At 39.0% G+C, this 21,021-nt stretch overlaps 1 protein-coding gene across 8 annotated transcripts in view; it reads right to left on the bottom strand.

Moving 5' to 3' along the window:
- SLC12A4 (solute carrier family 12 member 4) overlaps positions 1 to 21,021 on the bottom strand; it is a 50,139-nt gene that overhangs the window by 20,743 nt on the left and 8,375 nt on the right. For 3 of the 8 annotated variants that reach the window (XM_061344103.1, XM_061344104.1, XM_061344109.1), the window contains exons 2-3: positions 8,235 to 8,329; positions 5,466 to 5,597 (exon numbers count right to left, since the gene is read on the bottom strand). In XM_061344103.1, coding sequence (XP_061200087.1) covers positions 5,466 to 5,597; positions 8,235 to 8,329 — 227 coding nt within the window. Of the gene's footprint in view, positions 1 to 1,423; positions 1,880 to 5,465; positions 5,598 to 8,234; positions 8,330 to 12,247; positions 12,526 to 14,582; positions 14,678 to 17,384; positions 17,512 to 21,021 lie in introns of those variants that run through there. The other 5 variants (XM_061344105.1, XM_061344108.1, XM_061344107.1 and 2 more) reach the window with 5 other exon arrangements.

Below are 21,021 nucleotides of genomic sequence, written 5' to 3'. Positions count from 1 at the left end.
GAAATCCATGAAAAATCACCCAAATAAGAAGGGTATTAAAGGTAGGTGACAACACTTGTTCAAATTTGACTTCACATAGCATTAACTAAATGGAAAACTAAACAGGTCACATGCACCCTTCCAGAGAAATTAATCATGAATCAAAAGCAATAGTGCTTAAGACAAGCATATTATGCTTTAAATCGCTGTCAAAAAACATTGTTTTTGCCTTGTCTTCACTATGGGAAAAATTAGTTACCTTAGGTATGTCAAGAGTATACTTTATTATACAAAACAAAATCGTAGAAGCATCAAATGGTTGCAAGATCACCAGGTTAAAATAAGGAACCTAGGAATGTAGTGCTTTAACTTGGAACTACATGTTACAGCTTGAACTCTCCTCATCTGCATTAGAAATCTGCTTTGCCAGAGATGGAGAAGCACTGTGCCCAACAACACAGTCTGAACAGTTCTGCGTTAGAAAAGCCAGGAATTGATGACTGAGTGTTTTGAAATCAGTTTTGAATTTCCTGTGTGACTACAGCTAAATCTGATCAACCAGGCTTTCCCCATAGACACTTTGACTTGGGTGAACCTGCTGCAGTGCACAACAGAACCATATTGTAACGTTTTGCAACAGACTTGCCCTGTGAGTTCTACCAGCATGGGACCAAAGCCATTACTCTGCTCTTGCAATGCCACACTACAAATAAATAATCCCCAAAATGTCACCAGCCATTTGTACAAAAATTGCCACCCTACAGAACTAACCTGACCAGCTTTGCTAAGATTATGTGTAAGGGCAGTAAGAATTGTTGTCTTCTGATACGAATAGAAATGACACTTGTACAGGAGTACCCTGCTCAGGGTAAGAATTTTTAAATGAGTTGATCCAGTGGTACAGTGGAGGAGGATCTTCTCAGGGTCTTCATTATAATGGACCCATCTCCTCAAGAAGGGGAGGTTCAGGTAGTTTTGATTCAAACACCTTCATCTGATTCACATTGTGTCTTCAGCTGTGTAAACATTCACTAAGGCCTAAATTAAGTTGCAAGGCACTGGGCAGGTTTTGCCTTGCACAAGGGCTTCCCATTGTCACCTTAATGTACTCTTTGCCTCTAAAAGACACATTCCACATAGTTTTATCATCTATCTGACTATTCATCCATCAGTCACTCCCCCTCACAACCAACATCTCTGAACCCCGCAGCAAGTGAATTTATCAGAGGTGTGGGTATCTCAGAGGAAAAGGAGTTCCTAAGAGTTTGTCAAAACTGGCATCTGGAAAAAGAAAAGCAGCCCAACCTATTGTGCCTAAGCAGGACAAGCAAGTGGAGCACACTTATTGTATACCCTATACAGTCTTACACTGTTAAAGCAGGTGAGTGTTCAGCCTGTCCTTTACACACCTCCCAACTCCTGTTTCCTTTGTGTAAGGATTTACCTCAGCTCAGCTCTTTCCTTTCTTCTGCCCTATGTGGTCCCTGCAGCTCTGCTCTACTTTTCATCATCTTCTTCCCTTCACTCTTAAGTGGCCTCTTATGCTATCAAGTTACAAGCTAGCTTCAGCCACAGAGGAAGACAAAAGTTCCATTAGCTGTACAGTCACACACAAGTGTCCGCCCACAGGCAAAACCCAAACCACGGCATTACTAAATGTACCTAAGGCATAACAGTTTAGTCTGGATTTTCTTACCCTGCGTAATCAAAAAAACTCGTATAAAAGAATCATGATCCACAAATAGCACTTGAAGCAGCTTGCTCACAGAAATACTTAACACTAGTAATTTGCAGTGACTTGACCCTTTTTATAGCGTCTTAGAATCAGGAAGTGATACTAAACTAGTGCTGAAGTCTCAACAGAATGGAGTCTGAAATAAGAAGGGTATTATCTTCACCAAACAACCACCAAATGAAAAAAAAAAAAAAAGAACACTACCCCACACACCATAAAGGAAATAAAAAAAACATTTTGAAGAACGCTGGTTAGATAAACCAGGAAGGGACAGAAAAATCTCGAAAACAGTTTCAGTGATGCAGATCATGTTTCTGTTCACCCTAGCCAGCTGCAGACACAAAATTGATACAAATATTGATCTGAGTCTGAAGGACACTGTTTCCATTGTGCCAGCATGATGGGTTATCAAAGCATTTGGCTGCAGGGCTTGAGGACATTGATCAGCAATGACAGCTCTTATGGGTGTTCTGTGGCATGGGGACAGACAGCAGCACAGAAATGAAAAGGTGAGTTAATCTCATTTTTCATCATGAGATAAGAAGGGGATTTTTTATAGTACTGTAACCATTAAGTGCTTTAATACAATATTGCATGTAGAAAAGATAAAAAGCAACCCAATTTCTACCCCTTTACATGGAGCACTGTTGATTTTATCTGATGTGTATCTAACAGAATATCGAAAAATATTTAATGGGAATGCTGAAACAGAGTAATACGTTCATATTCAGCCATCTTGCACTGAAAATGTCCTCATCTTCTCTCGAACCTTCCACAAACTCTGCAGCCATTATTCCAAGAGATTAGAAGGGGGATAGTAATGTAATGTATTTTCCAGATCCTGTGTAAATATTCAGGTCTCTTTTAGTATAGTCACTGTAGGAAGCAGATGATGAAAACAGCAAGCTCCACAAGCTGAAGCACACCATTCTCCAGACCTTTAAGCTTTAAACTAAGGTTAAACTTTGGGAGAGGGATCTCATTTTTGATACCCGCCCCTCAGAGATTCAGACACTTTATGTGCACACAGTCGCCTTGTCTCTTTGTGTCTGTGGGGTTTTTTTTTTGTTGGTTTTGGGAGGTTTTTCTATCATATGAATGGATGTGATTCAGCAGGCAGGAGTGTGCTATGTCACAGAAAGGTATTCAGAGAGACCTGTCTTACCTGCTCAGAGAGAGAATGACATATTCACTTACTGAAAGTACTGCTTTCTTCATTCAGTTTTTGAATACCAGATCTAGACTCTGCTCACCCCCTTGCTCCAGTTCTCATCTACAAGATGCCAATTCCAGTGAGAAACACATCAGGAGAGTCAGCTTACTTCTTCACACTTTGTCATTCTGGCTGGTTATGTACTTGGTGAGTGTACTCAGGACAACATTCAGCAACGAATCAGTTAACAATGCTGGCACTTAGAAGGTTCTGTTTTTAGGGGGCTGAGGTCGATATTCATGCTTCTGTACTAATAATGCTTAAATGGGAAGGATAAGGTATCAGCAGGACATTGATTTATACTTCAAAGATGATTAAAAACAAATGTGAGGAAGAATCCCATTTGCATAGTTTCTGGATACTTTCAATCCACAGCACTGTACAGCTACTGCTTTTGAATTTCTTAGTTTAATGGTTATAATTATTAGCAAAGTTAATATTCCACCTTCTTATATTCTACAAGATGTTTCATATTTCAACAGGAAAAAGGAAAATTTTTCCTATTTCATTAGAAAAATTTCATATAGCTCATAGCAAGAGAGAGAGAAGAAATGCAGACTATAGTTACAGTATTACAGCTGACGCTATTTATCCCAGAGACAGACATGCTAGGCAAGGAGCCGCTTAAGGAAACTGCAGTGTTTACACAGAAAACACTGAGATATTAACACAGGATGACACTGTCACTTTTGGAATGGTTATTCAACCCATAATACAAAAAACATCTGAGAATCTGCAAACACACATTTCTGGGACATGGGAAAGCATAGTTCAGAACAATCCAGGTATTAAGCCCAAACTCTGTTTTGCCATAGAAGCATAGCTTTACCAAGGACAAAAGTCCTTTTTTATGGCAGTAAACAGTTTGAGAATATGCAAGTGTTAACATAAATAATTCCTAAATGTAAAAATATTAACACCAAAGCTTACATGTTACTTTACCAGGGTATTAAAGCAACTTTTCAGTTTCCTGTTATTTGCCCCATTTTACCTTACAAAGATAAAATGCATTTGCTTTAACCAACTTTACACTACAGATACATCACCAAATTCTCCCTTTTCTTTTTCCAACAGGGAAGTAAGTGACTAGCTTTCAGATTAGACTGCATCTTACCCTGGTATCCTGGTCATGCAATTAAGAAGGAAACAAACAGCAAATGCAGTCAGAACTTCCTCAAAATAACAAAGACAGTACACATACTGTATCACACTCCATTCTATCTTTGCTAGGTAATAATCAATCTGCTTCTGATAGTAGGCTGAAAATTATTTTAGATTATGCAATAATACCATATTAGCAGCTGATGCCTGTCATTACTCCACCAAAAATTTGCTAAAACAGATGCAGCTGACATTTCAAAAGGTAGAAACTCTGGATAGACTCAACAATTAGTGTAACACCAAGTGCCACACAAAAGAAATTCACAATTAAAAGGTTTAAGTTACTTTTTTAATGTAAGCTTATAGTACCAGAATGCAGCGACTACATGCAGATGACCTTCACTCAGCCTTGCAATTATGTCATATCAATAACAATATTACAGTACTTACTGAAGTGGTCTTAAATAAAATTGACTTTTAAGTTCAGTGTTGACTAAACAACTTTCTTAACCCCAGCATAAAGCCTTGCAGAGTAAGCAACTGGAGCGTAAGGGAGCTGGAACCTGGTGCTCTGCATGGGGCAACATGCCTTCTCTGAGAACAACGTGCTGGTTTTCAACATTATCACTACCATCTCTTTCTGAAATGGCTCAAACTTTAATAGGGCAGTACTATAAAATCTGTAGAATTCAAGTGCTATCTTAGCTTTTTGGAAGACTTTCTTTCAACAAAATTTGCAAGCAGACTGACAGGCCTGCAAGTGTCATAAAATGCAACCGCACCACTTGAGGATTTAGCACTAACTGAAACAACCTGCTGGACTGCCAGATCACTAACAGCAGCAGTTCAAACATTCCTCCTGATAGAAATCTAACTACCATCAGCCAAACCCCGCTTTATACCTAGTTATTACAAGGCCAGCCCAAACAGCCTAACCATCTCCAAATGCTGATCCTTTGGGGCAGAATTCCACTGGCTAAGTGCCTAATAACAGAACAACTCTTGAACTGCCCCAGGGTGTCCAGTCTGAGCTCCAGCCACTGCTCTAGAAGGTTGTTGCCTCCTGCAAGTCCTGTGCCATACCTACCAGGCTTGGAGAGATGTATAAGATGCTGCTGGGCAGCTAAAACAGCACTAGGAAAAAGCTGGGAGGGTTGTTTTGTTGTTTATTCTATTCACCGCTAAAAGCCTATCCTCCTTATCTTAATCCATAACAAGTGTACCTAACTGCACTGTAGTACACAGTGCTTAAGCACAACATCTGCCCCAATTCTTTTTTAACATCTGGTTACCTACAGAGTTCTAAGTTATTTCTTTGCAACAGCATCGTGGCTTCTGACAGAGGATAAGATAAAATAGAAAGGATCCCAGCTCCTCAAAAAATACATAGAGAATTATCCCATTTATCAGCTGGCCATGCAAAGAATTTTTACTTACTTTTGACACTTTTTTCTTCGAGCCATCGGTACTTTCTGCTTCTTCATGTTCCTTAACACCTTGGGTAAGATTTGTGTAGTTGACCAACTTGCCAAGCAGAGATGACACTTTTGGTCGTATATCAAGTTCCTCCTGTGGAAGAAGGCAACTAGTCAACTTCTGCAATTCACAGCATTTATGAAGGGTGGCTCGGGTCACACCTTCCTGGCATGCCTGAGGCTGCCAGGGAATACGCAAAGAAATTATACAGGGAGTAAAAAAAATATTTCATTGTGCTGGAACCACTGATGAAAGGATTTAATTTACTGAAAGGAGTGCAACTCTCATGAGAAAAGGCTACGCCCACAGGTCTGTACTGAAAGCATCCTTCTCCTGAGGTGCTGAAAAGCATGAATTACAGCAACAAAGAAGTCTGAGCCTTGAGACTGTAAGAAAATTAACAGGTACCTTGCCTGTGTCCCTCATGTCAGCTTGTATCAACAGATATACTTTTTAAAGCGTCAAGTTGCCTAACAAATTACAGATTTAGTGATTAAACTCCAGTCACTGTAGGCATGCACGCACTCTGATTATTTTAATACATTACTCAAACTATGTCATCTAACTCATATGGATCTACGTAAAGACACATGAAGAGAGGCCTCACATCTTTACATTTACCCCATCCAACTTCTCTTTCTGAGACTAAGGACAAGGGAAAAAAGAAAAAGGGAGAAAAAATAAGAACAAAATCATTCTCTCCCTCTTTCTCTATGAAACTAAATTGTCTTATGCATCTAACTGCACAGTAAGTAACACATGGTAAAGAGAAGCAACTTTCTACACGGGAAATAAAAAAATATTAAGAAAGATTTCACTGTCTGGAGTGTTATCATATTTTCCTGTATTACCACAAAGTTCCCAGTAGGATCAGCAGAGTTACATGCTACGCACCTGACTGAAACTGTCCCCAAATGGCTAAGCAGATGCCACGAGCCAAGCATCCCTTTTCTGACTGCTTCCTCTGCTCTGATCTGCAGTTCACATCTTTAAAAACCTGACTGCAACTCCTTCCAGAAAGGGATGACACATGCCTCCTGTTCAGTTGAGCAGCATCGCCTTGGGATGCTCTTCCCTCTCTGCAGTAGCACAGGAGCCCGCAGACCCAGTGTGGTACTTCATTACCGCTTCTGAAAAATGCAGGCATGTAAATAATAGAAGCCATGCCACAAGTGGCCACTCTGCATGACCTGAAAGTGAGGTTATCCTGGTCACAGATTTACCATGCCTTGGAGGGATGAGGCCTGAGAGCATGCTTCCAAGTCTTTTAGCTCAAGCATGCTGACATCAAGCATGGCTGTAGCTTTTCCACAGTGAGTGCCTATCTTGCAGCAGGTAGGTTTACACTTGTCCAGGCTCTATGCCAAGCAGCTGAACTCTGCAGGTGTTAACCTAGCAGGGTGCAGAGCCAGTTCTGGCTGCCCCAAACTGAGTTCCCATAGTGGGAAACACATTCCGTTCCTGGCAGTGTTCAAGGCCAGGCTGGATGGGGCTTCAAGCAACCTGGTCTATTGGAAGGTATCCTTCCCATGGCAGGGAGTTGGAACTGGATGAGCTTTAACCCAAAACCATTCTAGGATTCCATGTTGCCAGTATTGCTGTGAAACCATAACTCGAACGCCAGCTGGAAAGCTGCTGCAGAGCCATACAAAGACTCTGCAGCGCTCCCCAGCACCAGAGCTTCTGGAAACATTTTTTAGCAACCATAATATATCTGTATGTAATGCAGTGCAAGTGAGGTGAGGAAGTGGAAGAGGATTCTGCTGGACTTGGTGTGGCTTCAACTGGCTTCCCACATAATAGTTTGGTCCTCTTCACTTCCTCGTGGAAGCAGTCATACCTCTCTTCCTCACAGTCCCGAGTGGTGATAGTATCTGAGCTTTTTCATCACACAGGGTATTTCTGCCCATGTGGAGCAATGGCTATTCTCATGAGGCCCTGCACAACCCAGGATTAGAGCCAAGTGAGACAGCCTTGAACTCTCTCTGACTCAGCTGAGCCAAGGAGGCCTGGAGTTGAAGAAATGTAAGCAGAACGTTGAAACAGGAGCTTGCTGGCCACAAGGAATGCACCACTTATTGCAAGGCATGCACCCTGCTGTTACAGAGATATGTGTGTAAAACTTAGCTTAGCCAATAGCAATGTATAGACAGGCGTATGGACAGGTTTATGTAGCCAATGAAAGATGTACAGCTGTCACGTAAACTATCACCAATGGTATAAATCAGGTGAGCCTGTGCAATAAATCAAACAAGAAGTGTAACTCATATTGAGATTGTCTTCTTGATTCGGGTCGCTCCTCCGACATGCCCATTCGTATCTTGGGCAACAGATATGCACCCACAGAAAAGCACGTGGGGGAGAAATCCAGGTTACTGACATTCTGTGGTAGTAATACAGGCTACGCAAGCTAATTTGACAGCCTGAATTTACAGAGTAACACAGTCCTTCTTAGCACATAAATCAGCCCATGCTCATTTTCCACTATCATTAGCCCACAGTGCCACAGCTTCAATACTTCAATAATTCAGGTCACCTCTAGTACTATTATGTTTTGCTCCTTTGTAGAGATATCCCTAAATACACCAATGGCTTTAAGACTGGTCATGCAGTGAGAGCTCGGAACCAACCCACTGCCTGGAACTTTGCAATGCACTTAATGTGCTCAATCCCTCCCATCTTGGAAGATCACAAATCACAATGGAAGTATAAAAAACAGTTTGAAGATACCTCAAACAAGGCCAGATTTCTGTCATAGTAATCACCTCCCTTGCCAGCTTCTGCACTGTTCAGGAAAGGACTGTTTTCTTTATGGTTGCCATGACCTGCAAATTAAAAAAGAATCAGGTTTTGGTAAGCACAGAAAGACAGACTGTGTAACCTTGACAAAACCCACAGGGAATAAATTTGTTTGGTCAATTGAATCTGTTTCTTTTTAGTATCTGAAGTTATGCAACATTATCAGTATCAGGGGTGTTACTCTCAAGGTAGAGTTATTTTTATTTCTACTCCTCCATCTTCATTAAAATAGAATTAAAAAAAATCACTTCAAAGTGAAATTTACAATAAGGTCACAGCTATACCATTATCTGTGCATTTATTCTCTAATGTTCCATCTAATAACTATTTCTTATGCAGATTAGTAATAAGTAAAAGGACAGTTTTTGTGCACTCAGAAAAATCTGCTAATGCTAAGTAGCATTTTAATGCTAAGTAACAACATTTGAGCACTACATTCAAACAGATCAGGTAGATTTAGTAAGACTAAACAAATCAAAGGCTATACATAGTCTGTTATTACAATACACCAAAGCACCTCCTTTTGTTGTTGTTGTTGGTTTTGTTTGCTGGGGGTTTTTGTTGTTGTTGCTTGTTTTCTTACCATGCCCAACAATGCTAGACATCAAACATGCTCACTTCATGATGCCTTTACCCTTACTGTATTTTGAACATTTAGACTGTGCATTCTTCAGACTCCTCTTACACTTTTAAGTTAAAAGCCTAATATCAGGTACAGTAAAAGTAAAGCATCCAGTTATACAATGAACATTTAAAAAAATATATATATATATATCATGGAAGATCAGTAGAGCAAGTACAGAGGGGACCATGAAAATGCTCCAAAGGCTTGAGCTCCTCTGCTATGGAGACAGGCTGAGAAAGCTGGGCTTGCTCACCCTGGAGAAGAGAAGGCTCCAGAAAGACCCTTTAACAGTATTCCAATACCTAAAGGGACCAACCAGAAATCAGAAGAGGGACTTTTTACAAGAGAATGTAGAGAACGTAGTGACAGGACAAGGGTGAATGGCTTTAAGCTGACAGAAGGGAGATTTAGATTAAATATTAGGAAGAAATTCTTCCCTCTGAGGGTGGTGAGGCCCCAGCATAGATTGCCCAGAGAAGCTGTGGCTGCCCCATCCCTGGCAGTGTTCAGAGCCAGGCTGGACAGGGCTTGGAGCAACCTGGTCTAGTGGCAGGTGTCTTTGACATGGCAGGGAGTTGGAACTGGATGAGCTCTAAGGTCCCTTACAACCCAAATCATTCTAGGATGATTCTATTACCAGTAGAGCATTTTTTAAAAATACTAACTTTAAAAAAAAAAAGGGCACTATAGTACAAAATGAGCGCAGAGCAGGGGGTTAATATATATTAAATTGATTCTAGTATTCAAAAGTTCTCCAACCTTTGGCTCCCATTGCCCTGCTTGACAAACAAAAAAAATCCTTTCATTCGCTTGTAACTCTTCACTCCCTGCTCTTTCAGCCAGTAAAAACTGAAGACATCTCCAAGAGTATCTCTTTGAGAAAGGATCAACCCAAGGAATACTTTTTTTTCTATTTAAAAAAACTAACCACTCCAGAAATCGAAAATGAAAGAAAATATTACTTCAAATTAAAATGTCAAGTTAACATAGTATTGTACAGTGAATACATAAAAAGCAAGAGGTTAAACAGGTCATTTTTTGGGTACATATTTTCAGTGATTGAGGTAATCAGTTCAACAAGGCTACACTAAATTATAATATAATTGAAGTGAAAGTTTCTCTGCATTTTGAAATCTGAATCAACTTAAAAAAATGAAGCTAGCAGGCAAACATCCCTGCACATACAAGGATCGGCATATACCACAGTTACAAAAACAACGGCTATAAGCAAAAAAAAAAAAAAAAAGAACAAGTTCAGTGCTGTTCCTACTGAGGGGAAAGGGTGCATGGAAAGAAACACAATTTGCTGGAAACTGCCGAGAGGTGCTTTGAACAGAACTTGGAAAATCGATATTCATAAACAACAGAGGTCTTTTTAGGCTTCTGGAAGTAAAACTTAGCTGACCAAAAATACCTATAAATAGCAGACTGCTGTGTTTTGCTGCCTATTGCTTTTCGCGCAGCTCTGACAACTAACAGGCAAACATTACCTAGCAGCTGCCCTGTTACATATAAGACCTACATGTAAGAGACATTCATATTGCTGTACGTATAGATTTTTTTGTGCTACTACAAAAGTATCAGTAAGCTTAGCAACACAGCATTAAAATATGTTTATCAACTTCAGCAAAGCAAGTATTTACTAAAAAGCAGCCAAACCTAATTGCTTACTATATTTGTTACATCTATATTGGCAGAAGGCCTACACAAGATCAATTTTGTTCCAGTACGTATTGTAAGCTGTGCTGCAGCCTGTTCTGTCCTATTGTGGTTGAAGTATGTTTGTGGTTTTTGCTGAGGAAATGGAATTATTTGCCATATAGGTGTTACTCATTAAACAGGACACCGGGGCAAATGATGGCATCAACAGCAATACTGTCTACGTGATTCTTCAAAGCTTTGGTCTGTGCTGTATCTTCTCATCCTCACACCAAACACAGCAAGGCCAGGAGTAACTTGGTTTTAGTTTCTCATTCACTATATACTAGCTTTGGTAACTGAATGTTTGAAAAATTAAACTGATTTTTTTTTTTTAATTACTCCATGATTTTTAGATCAGTTCTTCGCTTTTAGTTTTCCTTGCTCTCTCATCAGCAACCTTACGATAGAGATACAGCTTACCACTGTCGCAAAAAAGGATAATGGATGTTCTTTTACTTGTAATGCTTACAAAAACTCTCTGCCTTTTTATGTATAAAATCCCACTGTTGTCAAGATAACACATACATTCGATCTCAGATTTTATATAAGATGACAGTTGTTTTGGTCCTTCAAAATTCCAGGCATCTCATTACCATCATCATTATAACCTCCCCTCAGTTAAGAAAGATTACACCATCTTTCTGAGCCTGATGAAGTCCAGTGACTTAAGATGCATCTTCAAGTTAACTGGCATTATTTTTTGGATGCATCTTCATTTTTACCACCAGCAAGATTTTCACAATTGGTTTCTTCAGAAGTTCACTCTCTCAAAAAGAGCTCCCAGCTCCTCTCGTTCTCCATTTGCATTTCCAAGCATCACCCAATTCCTTCCCATTAGACTTTCCCTCTGAATCTGACTCCTTGGCTGCTTGCTTTATATATCTTCCTGAACACAGGAAGTTCAAATAAAGCAAACCGCAATGGAACAATCAGTAGAACTAGTGACTCGAAATAAGAGTATTGTTTTTGCAATTGGTACAGCACGTTTTTCTCTCAATGGAAAAGTTCGCATGATAGAGAAATAGAACTGGCTTTTTATCCCATTCACAGCACTAGCTCCATTATCCTGGAAATATATGTAGATTATGGATTACTGCGAACAATGCAAAAACAAAAGTGAACTTTGAAACTGCATGATTCTACTGATCCGACTAAGTGCCACATTAAACCCCTAACAGTGAACACTTTCAACAGGAAGCAGAGGAGTATAGGTTTATATTCAAGTTCTTTACAATGACATCCTATTCTAATTTCACCAATATGTAGAACTGGGTGCTACAGAGATGTGTACTGATTAAAGAACAGTGCTACACTCCTCAGTTAACTGAATAAGTCAAAATCATCCTCACCACATCTGCATGCTTGGTGCAATCTGTACTTTTCAGACATGTCCTAAATCACAAAGTGTTAATATTATTTCCTCTCTTTCCATATTCTGTTTCCAATTTCATGAGTAAAACCTATGGCAGATGACCATTCCCTCAACAAGAATCACAAATGTACTTTTGACAAAATAGAAGGGACTGGAGCACAGTATGTAATATGCACTGGAATAAAAAATTTACTTAGTACATTTCATCTGCCAATGCGCAATACCAGCAGTTTCAAAGAGACTTACTTGCATGGGAAGAGCTTGCTTTCTCCATCAGTTTTGGAAGAGAGTGGAGGTGACCTCGGAAAGCTACTCGGGGGAATTCTTGCCCCAGCATCACATGAGGACATCTTACATTCTGAAGCATGAAGTCTCCTGGGCAAGCACCATCCTGTGCTATGCGTACAGTTTTCCTCATTTTCAGTTATCAAGTCTTTGGTCCTGGACAGTAGCTATGTGGTGTTAGTTTTCATCATGCAAGATTGTTTTGGAAGGAACATTTCTTATAGAGGGATCTATATTTTCTGCAATAAAGAATAATTTATTTGCCTTAGTCCCTAATTAATATCAATTTTTGAGACAGGCAAACCATATTTCAAGTCAGTGAGTATTTCCTCTTCACTTGTTTCCTTGCTTTTCACTCTTCATTATCTTTCAATAATTTAGACATTTTATCTCAGAATGCTACCGTTCTCTTCCAAACCAAGTAATTCTATTTGATACCACCACTACAATTATACAGTTTACCTAAACATCTCCACCCTAGGTCCCTGAACTTTTTAGAGCTCCCCTACTTGGGTATGGACACAGGTCTGAACCTAGAACAAGATTCATCATTGTGTGTATCAACTGACTTCCATAAAACATCAAAGATAGCCCACGGAACAAAACTTACAAGTCCTAAATGTGCATACTGCCATACATGCAAACACACAAGCGCAGGAGCGAATTAAAAAAATCAATAAATGGATGTGCAAGCTTTTGCCAGCTTTTTACCAGCAACAGACAGATTCAGTGCTTGAGCATGCCAAATGCAAGGCTTTCATACAAGTCATTGTGTTTCCTTCAGTAACTGAGGGATGCAAACCAGAATTTAGAGAGAATTACAGACAAAACACACATGAAATTAACTAAAAGAAAGATTAGCGAGAATAAATGAAAGCTGAACAATTAGGAACAGTCAGACTATCACAGAGACCAGGAAGCTTCAAGTCTACTCAGTCAGACTACTAAAAGAACAATCATGCTTGTGAGCAGGTGGCAGGAATGGTTGCATGACTCAACTGCCAAGGTTTTATTCTTCTCTACTGTCAGTTTATGAACTCCCTTAAAGAAAAAAACCACTCCCCTAATTCATTATGCTCAGTTAAATAAGTAGAAATTAGTACACCTTAAACCAACTTCAGATCTTTGTATCTGGCCATGATTAACTCACCTAGTTCTTACGGCAGCTCTATCTACCTGACAAGTTAAGGCATGCTGAAGGCACAGATGGACATAGTCTGCCTAGCTTTAGTCTAGCCAACATAGAAAAAGTGAAAAAGAGTTATGCTAACTGAGCTGCAGTGAGGCTTAAAAAAAAAAAAAAATGATTCCAAAGCAGGTACAGCCACCTCTGTGCATACAACAGTAAAAAAAAAAAAAAAAAAAGAAGCAGAAGTAAGAAGTAATGGGGACACAAACTAAGCCATCTTCATGGACAGAGAACATTATTCAAACTTCGCTGTCTTTGAGGGGGGAGAAGGGGTGGAAATCACTTGTATTTTTATTATTCCATCTACAAGTAACATTGGAATCTAAGATTCGAAATTAGAGTTGATTCGGAGAAAACTCCAGGAACAAACTTGCCAACAAAGTTTTCAAGCTGACACGCAGGTATTCTTTATTGTGGCACCGGGATACACGGGGGATAGCTCCTCCTAACGTGTGCCCCCGTACTGCTATACAAGCCGCCCTTATATAGTCCCTGGGCATACATACATATTCATGAGGCTACGTATGGATTACATAATTTTACAGAAGTTCCCCGCATGCGTACATAATTGTGGTGGTGGTCTCTGAGGGTCGTTTACTTCTTCCAACAATCTTCATCACTTCTGGCAGCCTTTGAAGCACGCGCAGTAGATGCTCATACCAGTTTAATTGGTTCGTTAGCACCAGAGACATAATAACCCTCCTATCCTCCTACTTATCAGTTAGTTTAACTGTAGCCCATCCTGGACACCTGCCGTTCCCAGATACTCCTTATCCCTGTGTCCTGTTCTTCCTGACTGTTTTTCTTAAAACTATGTCAACTATAACAATTTATCTTACGAGAATTCTCAGTATGTTCTCTAGCTGTACTCTGTGGTTTTTTTCTCTATGTATCATGCACCTCAGTAATTTTCCATTGCTACTGTTACAAAGCCATCAAACTTAACATTACTTAAAACTAATTCTAAAGGTTTCTATATTGCATTTTGTGATTTTGTGCCCCTTTGTCTCAGAGTTGATACCCAAGCAGTTGGTGTGGGCTTCCTTTAACCTAACTGCACCTACCTAAACAGCAGGAAGTTATACACAACTAATAATATAGGCTTACTTTTTCCCCAGAAAGAGATGGCTCAATTAGCTGACCCCTGGAGTACCTTTCCAGTACATAATCTTGGCATGCTGCAAAGTACCTCTAAAGAGAGCCTAATGTAAATAAAGAGACAGCTTAAGGTATGAAAAATTTATCCCACTTTGGAACACATGTTAGTTCTGTTCCAATTTATTTCTGCTTTTCTAGATGTTCATGTGCCAAGATCTTCTGCAAATTTCCACAAAACTGCTATTAAGCCAGAATTCAGTTTGATGTTCTGACTACAAAATCAAACCACATTTACTATACTTAACTGTTCTCACAAGGTCTAGGAGCAAATGAATACACCCAAAATAGGCAGGAAGAACATTTCTTCCTTGCATAATCAGTTAATTGTATAAGTCACAACACTATTTGTTAAAAAATCTGTTCACAGCTTTAAGGATAAAGTTTTAATATTTATATATTTTATATAAGTAATAATATTTACTTTTTTAATCTTTTAATCTTTTAATATTAATATCTTAATATTTATATATTTAATTTTTATATGTTTTATATAAGTAATAATATTTATTACAATCTAGGGTTTGGGTTTGTTTGTTTCTACAAAAGAAACTGTTTTAACACAATTCTTGAGAAAGCACTTTCCAGACGTTAACCATGATACTACTTTGCCAGGCACTTGCATTGCAAGATAAAACTTGGTTCCCTCTGAAAGGTTGTCCTAAGTTCTGTGCTCAGACAGCATTCTTCTTATTATCCACCAGCAGTAAAGTTTTGCAGAACTGAGTACTACTGAAGAACAGAAAACAAGTTTCTTGGCCTCTGCTAATAGCTCAAGACCCCAAATATCTTTACATATCAGCAGCATTCAAGGGTATTGCTGAAGTATACCAAAAGACTGACATATTAAGATAACCTAAGGCATATGTAGATGTCAAATTTGGTTCAAATACATCCTAGATCTGCTTGTATACTTTATTTATGTGTTTCCTCACATGCGGCTGGTCTCTTACTCTCAGAACTGTTATGAAACCTTCTTTTTGGTTCATTTGGGAGACTATAACAAATTATTAAATTTATTACTATATTTATTTATATTAACTATAAATTCCATAAACAGAAAGAGTATTGTCTCTTTTGTTAAATTACTCACTTCCGACTGCATAGAAAAAAATCCTAATCCAATGGCGGTAACAGTCCGAAGCAGTAATAATAATAACAACAACAACCACCACCACCACCTATTAGAAATTGTTTTTTCTCCATGGACAACACACAGCCAGCCAGAAACAAGAAGCATTTGTAAAATAAAAATTCTGACTACAAACTCACTTATGGCAGCAGAACAGGCAGCTGATAATGAATAATACTTATTTTCACTTTAGCTACAAATTAGTTAATATTATCCAAAATACTTCTCATGCAAAACCAGAAAATCATGATTTAAGATTTAACTTTGAATTTTTCAGAACCAAAAATGAGAATTTTGTTATTTTGCAGTAGCAAAAGATTGATAGTGACATTCCAAGCTGTCTGAAAATCAGTTCTAAAATATTTTGAAAACTTGACTAAGTTCTTGGGGTTGCGGTGTTTTATGTGTTAGGGTTTTTTTGAATTTGGGTTTTTTTGGGGTTATTCTGGTTTGTTTCGTTTCTTATTAGGAGTATTATGTTTACATCAGAAATAGGAGAAGCAGGAAATAAATAGCACTGCATCTACTTAGCTAAAGCCATCCACACTACAAACTAGGAAGTAGCAATGGAATTACCAACTGAAATCTGTTATTGCCCATCCACTTAAGACCTTAGGCTACCAGGTTTTTTTCACTGAAGGTGGCAGAAAGCATGAGCTGTGAATTCCAGGCTGACCCAGTATTTTATGAAAATAAAGGCCAAAGCCGCAGCAGATAACAATTCATGCAACAATAAGACTGTATAAGAGGAAAGAATGGCAGAATGAAAGAGCAGATCTTTACCTTGATAGCTTTTAGGCAGCAAAGAGATCCTCTGTACTTTAAGCACAGGCTCAAGCTATTAGTTACACCAAGGATACCAAATTCTCACATGCCAGACCCAGACACCTGCTTCCATCAGAAACCGCAACTTAAAAGGCCAAACGATAGACATTCATGGGTACTTTAAGAATATAATGTGTTCATTCACATTATATTCTTAAATACAATGTAAATGATATAATATTTTAAAACTAACACATAGTATTATTTACTTCACTGTTGACACAGTCATTAACGTTTTGCATTTACTGAATTTTATCCAACAAGGAGTGCTTCTTAAAATTCACTACACACTACACTGCAGATACCATATAAGTATTTATCATCACCAACAGCTTTGGTATCTACAAAAGTGATGCAAGGCACAGTTTTACCAAAAACTAAATTTAAAAGCTGCATAGTTGGCACATATTAATTCCTCTGAAAGAGTTCTTCTGAGTTCTAAAGACCGCATTTTTTTGTTCTCTGCATGAAAAAATGCCAGCCAAAACTTTCCCAGACAACAACCTATGCAACAGTTGCTGCACCAGAGTACAGAATTAAGCATACAGTTAAGCACAGATCTTTGATCTATGCCTATATAAACACATATGAAGATACTACCAGACTTCTGCTGTACTTCACAGAAATAGAGAACAGCCTTACCAATTAAGTTGACTGACACTACACAACTCAAAGGATTTAGCAATTTAACGATATTGTGTTTCAGGAAGTGCAATGATTTTATTCTTCAGTTAAGACACACTGATTCAGAACACTATAATCCTTTGCAGGTATTAATATCAACACAAAGTACTTACCCTTTAGCAACAGCTCTTTGCCATTTTCAGTAATTTGGTTTACCATTATTCTTCTTTCTGCTCTTAATACATGCTCTAGCAAATGCCTTTTCCATGAAGTCCTGAGAATCGGACAAGTTTAATACTACCGTCTTCCCAACAGAACTTTTCACATCATCTGGTAAACTGCCTTCAATAATGAATGGGACTGATCTCTTTCAGGAAGCAAAAGGGTCCTTACAGAAAGCTAAGCCAACACTGCTATAATCTTGGCATCATAATCATCAATGGACTCCCAACATGAAGAAAATACACAAATGTCAGGATCTGACTTAAAATGCTATTTGTGAAATTCACATCCAGCCACACTTACGAAGCACACTGCCAGCTCTTTGCACACTTATTCAAAAAAGTGTGTGTCACAAATCTGCTGCTTGCTGAGTGTTTTAAACCTGCTAATGCCATGAAAAGTATGGCTCTGTGCCTTTAGCCCTCCAGGCATTTCAGCTTTCAAGTGAAAACAGTGATGTATTTCTTTCCATCTTCAATACTGATAGGATTATGTGTTAATGGACAAATCATATGCAAGATTATTGAAAAAAAAGAAAAGCATCAGCATGATGAAGTGGGGGTTTATGAAAGATACATAAGTAAACACTAACTTAGAGATTCTAAGCAGTTCGTAATTACCAGACACCCCTCCACTCTGCTCAATCATAAGGAGCTCCTCTGGATACCAGCATACACTATATTAGGATTTACCTGTATCATACAGTAGGTGGCACGATCAAGAATGTCTATGTAATTAAAGATGCCAGGTCACTTTGGAGAAATGTGATTTAGGAACACACATCACTTAGGACCTTCCATAATACAACTTGTCACTGCCAGCTGAAAAAAAGCACTATGAAAACAACTTTTGTACTTCACTGTAATCCACTTCAGAGGTTCTTTCATGTGGAACGTCTGCAAATTATTTCTCATGACTATGCTCCCTGAAACTCTGTCCTTTCACATGCACGAAAGCACCTCAGATACAGCACACCCTGTATCAAAATACAGGGAGAAGCATTTCAGCTTTTTCCCTGCCTCAGGAAAAGTCTCTTTTACCTTGCTGTAAAATGTTCTCACTTGCTCTGAGACAGCAAGATACACCTGTGAGGCCAGCATGCAGATTCCATGCAGTATTCATCCATCTTTTCCCCCAGTACCAAATACTGAACATTGTTTTCATCTCTCTACCTGTTCAGCTGACCATGGCTGCACAATAATAAAATGAGAGAACAGCAACAAAAAATCCAAACTCAAAAAACAAACCCACAACACACGCCACATTTTGAGACGTATCTGGTCCCTTCTCCTACTCAATACATGCTAAAGAAACAATTCTACATGTTCAAACCATGACACAAGAACAAGCAGATGGGAACTATGACCATTAAGTCAATCTTACCACCAGCTCAAAACACTTCCTACAGGGAACAAGTGGAAATAGAGGAGATACGAGCCAAGGTGCTAAATATCTCCAAATATATAGAAAAGCCCAGAGAAGAAAAAAAAAACACAAAACAAACAGGGGTTTAATTACTTTGAAAATGTCAATGTATGTACATTCTATGCATTACATACTATACAATGGACATTAACGGACATCTATTATCTATTCCTGGAAGACAGTAAAGATACTGGTAATCAGTTACAGCTTACTGTGAAGCCCTGAATGTTTTCTCAGTTTTCAGTTAACTCACACAGAAAGTGCTGAATACCAGATTTTTCTTACATTTGAGAAGTATTTTGAACCATGTGAAAACAAAGAGTGTGAGTTGTTTTTTTTTTTTTTTTTTAACTAATGGAAAAGGGGGGAGAAAATAAAATGAGAAAGACAAAAAAGAGCTACACTTGCATGTACACATGCTCCAAGGATGAAGAACTGACCTTTCAGTGTGCAGTGCTCAAACAGCCAAAACTCACTGTAACTTTAGTCGTAACACTTAAGGAAAGTACAAGTCTCAGCATGAGACTTCTCCAAGCAAAGGAAGTCAGTCCATCTCACTGAACGTTTGAGAGGGTGGAGAGCATACTCTGACATCGCACACGATAAGCAACAAACCACACTACTTGTAAAATACATTTATCCAAACACACATTTACAAAGAGCTTTCGAAAACAGCACAAAATATTTAACACACAGCGCAGATCAGAAGAGTCAGATATCTGGAGAAGCCACAGCAGCTTTTATCATCATTTTAAAAAAACTTCAGCAGTTCTCAAGAGCATGAGAGCAATTAGTACAGCACATTAGCTTACACAAATTCTTCAAGGAGCAATAGGCAACATTAGATCACTTGTCTTCTGTTCCACCAGTTAGGAATTAAGCCCATGAAACAGAATCTAAGTCAGAAGAAACTCAGTGACATATAATGAGTTTACTCCTGCTTTACATATGCTTCTACCACAAAGGCCAGAATACAGTCTCTTAAAAGGGCAAAGGAAAAATATTGCAATTAAATTATTCTCTGTGTGTTGCCTTGAGTTACAGCTTTAAAGCTCCCTGCATGTATGCTAGAAGACATCTTGACACAATGCAGATAATCATCCCACTGTCTGGTTACTCAGTGTTGGGATTTACCAAACATGGCTCAGCTATACCTGCCTTCATGTTAATTTCAGGGACCCGTTGCAATATCCCTGAAATAACGCCCTGACATTTCTATCGCATTCTCTGGAACATCAAAAAATGAATGGCTTGTATTTGCTTAGGCAAAGCAGCCAAGATATGTTATATCCATGTGCGAACTGAGTTTGGATTAACTTGGCAAGGGTTGGCTTGCGATGCTCTAAAACCAGATGTGCCCTGGAGATTATGCCCCAACACAGGGTGCAGAACACAAATAACATAGAATCCCAGACTGGTTTGGGTTGGAAGGGACCTTAAAGCTCATCCAGTTCCAGCCCCCTGCCATGAGCAGGGACATCTTCCACTAGACCAGGTTGCTCCAAGCCCTGATCGATCTGCTCTTGAGCACTGCCAGGGAGGGGCAGCGACAGATTCTCTGGGCAGCCTCTGCCAGTGCCTCAAAGGGAATAATTTATTCCTAATACCTAATCTAAATCTCCCTTCTTTCAACTTAAAGCCATTCCCCCTTGTCCTATCAATATGATGCAAGGAAGAAGGGATCCTGCTGGAGGAGAGACAGAGAAGTGGTATTGCTGCTGAACACTCCATATTGTGAAATCACAGACTGGACAGTGAAAACCTTAGCAGAAGACAGATGAAAATATTCAAGAGTAGTAGGTTTTTTAATCAGATCTGCAACCACTACAGAACTTCTAACTCTGCCCTTTACATCAGTTCTGGATACAAATATATACAATAGCAAGTAGCAGCAAAAATTACGTCCGTCATATTACATAGAAGTGGATCAGGAAGGCAAAGCTCCTGAATGCAAAGGTAGAAAGCATACAAGAAACAGTAACGTGCTGTCCTCCATCAGAGACAGCAGCAGCTACAGCGTCTTCTTGAAGTCCTGACTCAGATCTGACCTCCTACATGGAAATCCAGAGGTGGACTTTGCACACAGTAACTAAGTTCAGGGCTGCTCAGCTTGCAAGCAGAGACAGGGTCATAACACAAAGTAGTAGAGATAATTTTATGAAA

The sequence above is a fragment of the Neopsephotus bourkii genome, unplaced genomic scaffold (assembly GCF_033783945.1).
Source record: "Neopsephotus bourkii isolate Nb327-2 ecotype Australia unplaced genomic scaffold, CSIRO-AGI_Nbou_v1 NB_1863, whole genome shotgun sequence".
In the NCBI taxonomy this organism is placed as follows: Eukaryota; Metazoa; Chordata; class Aves; order Psittaciformes; family Psittacidae; genus Neopsephotus; species Neopsephotus bourkii.
Note: the sequence above shows the minus strand (reverse complement) of the source record. Positions and strands in the feature narration are given on the sequence as shown.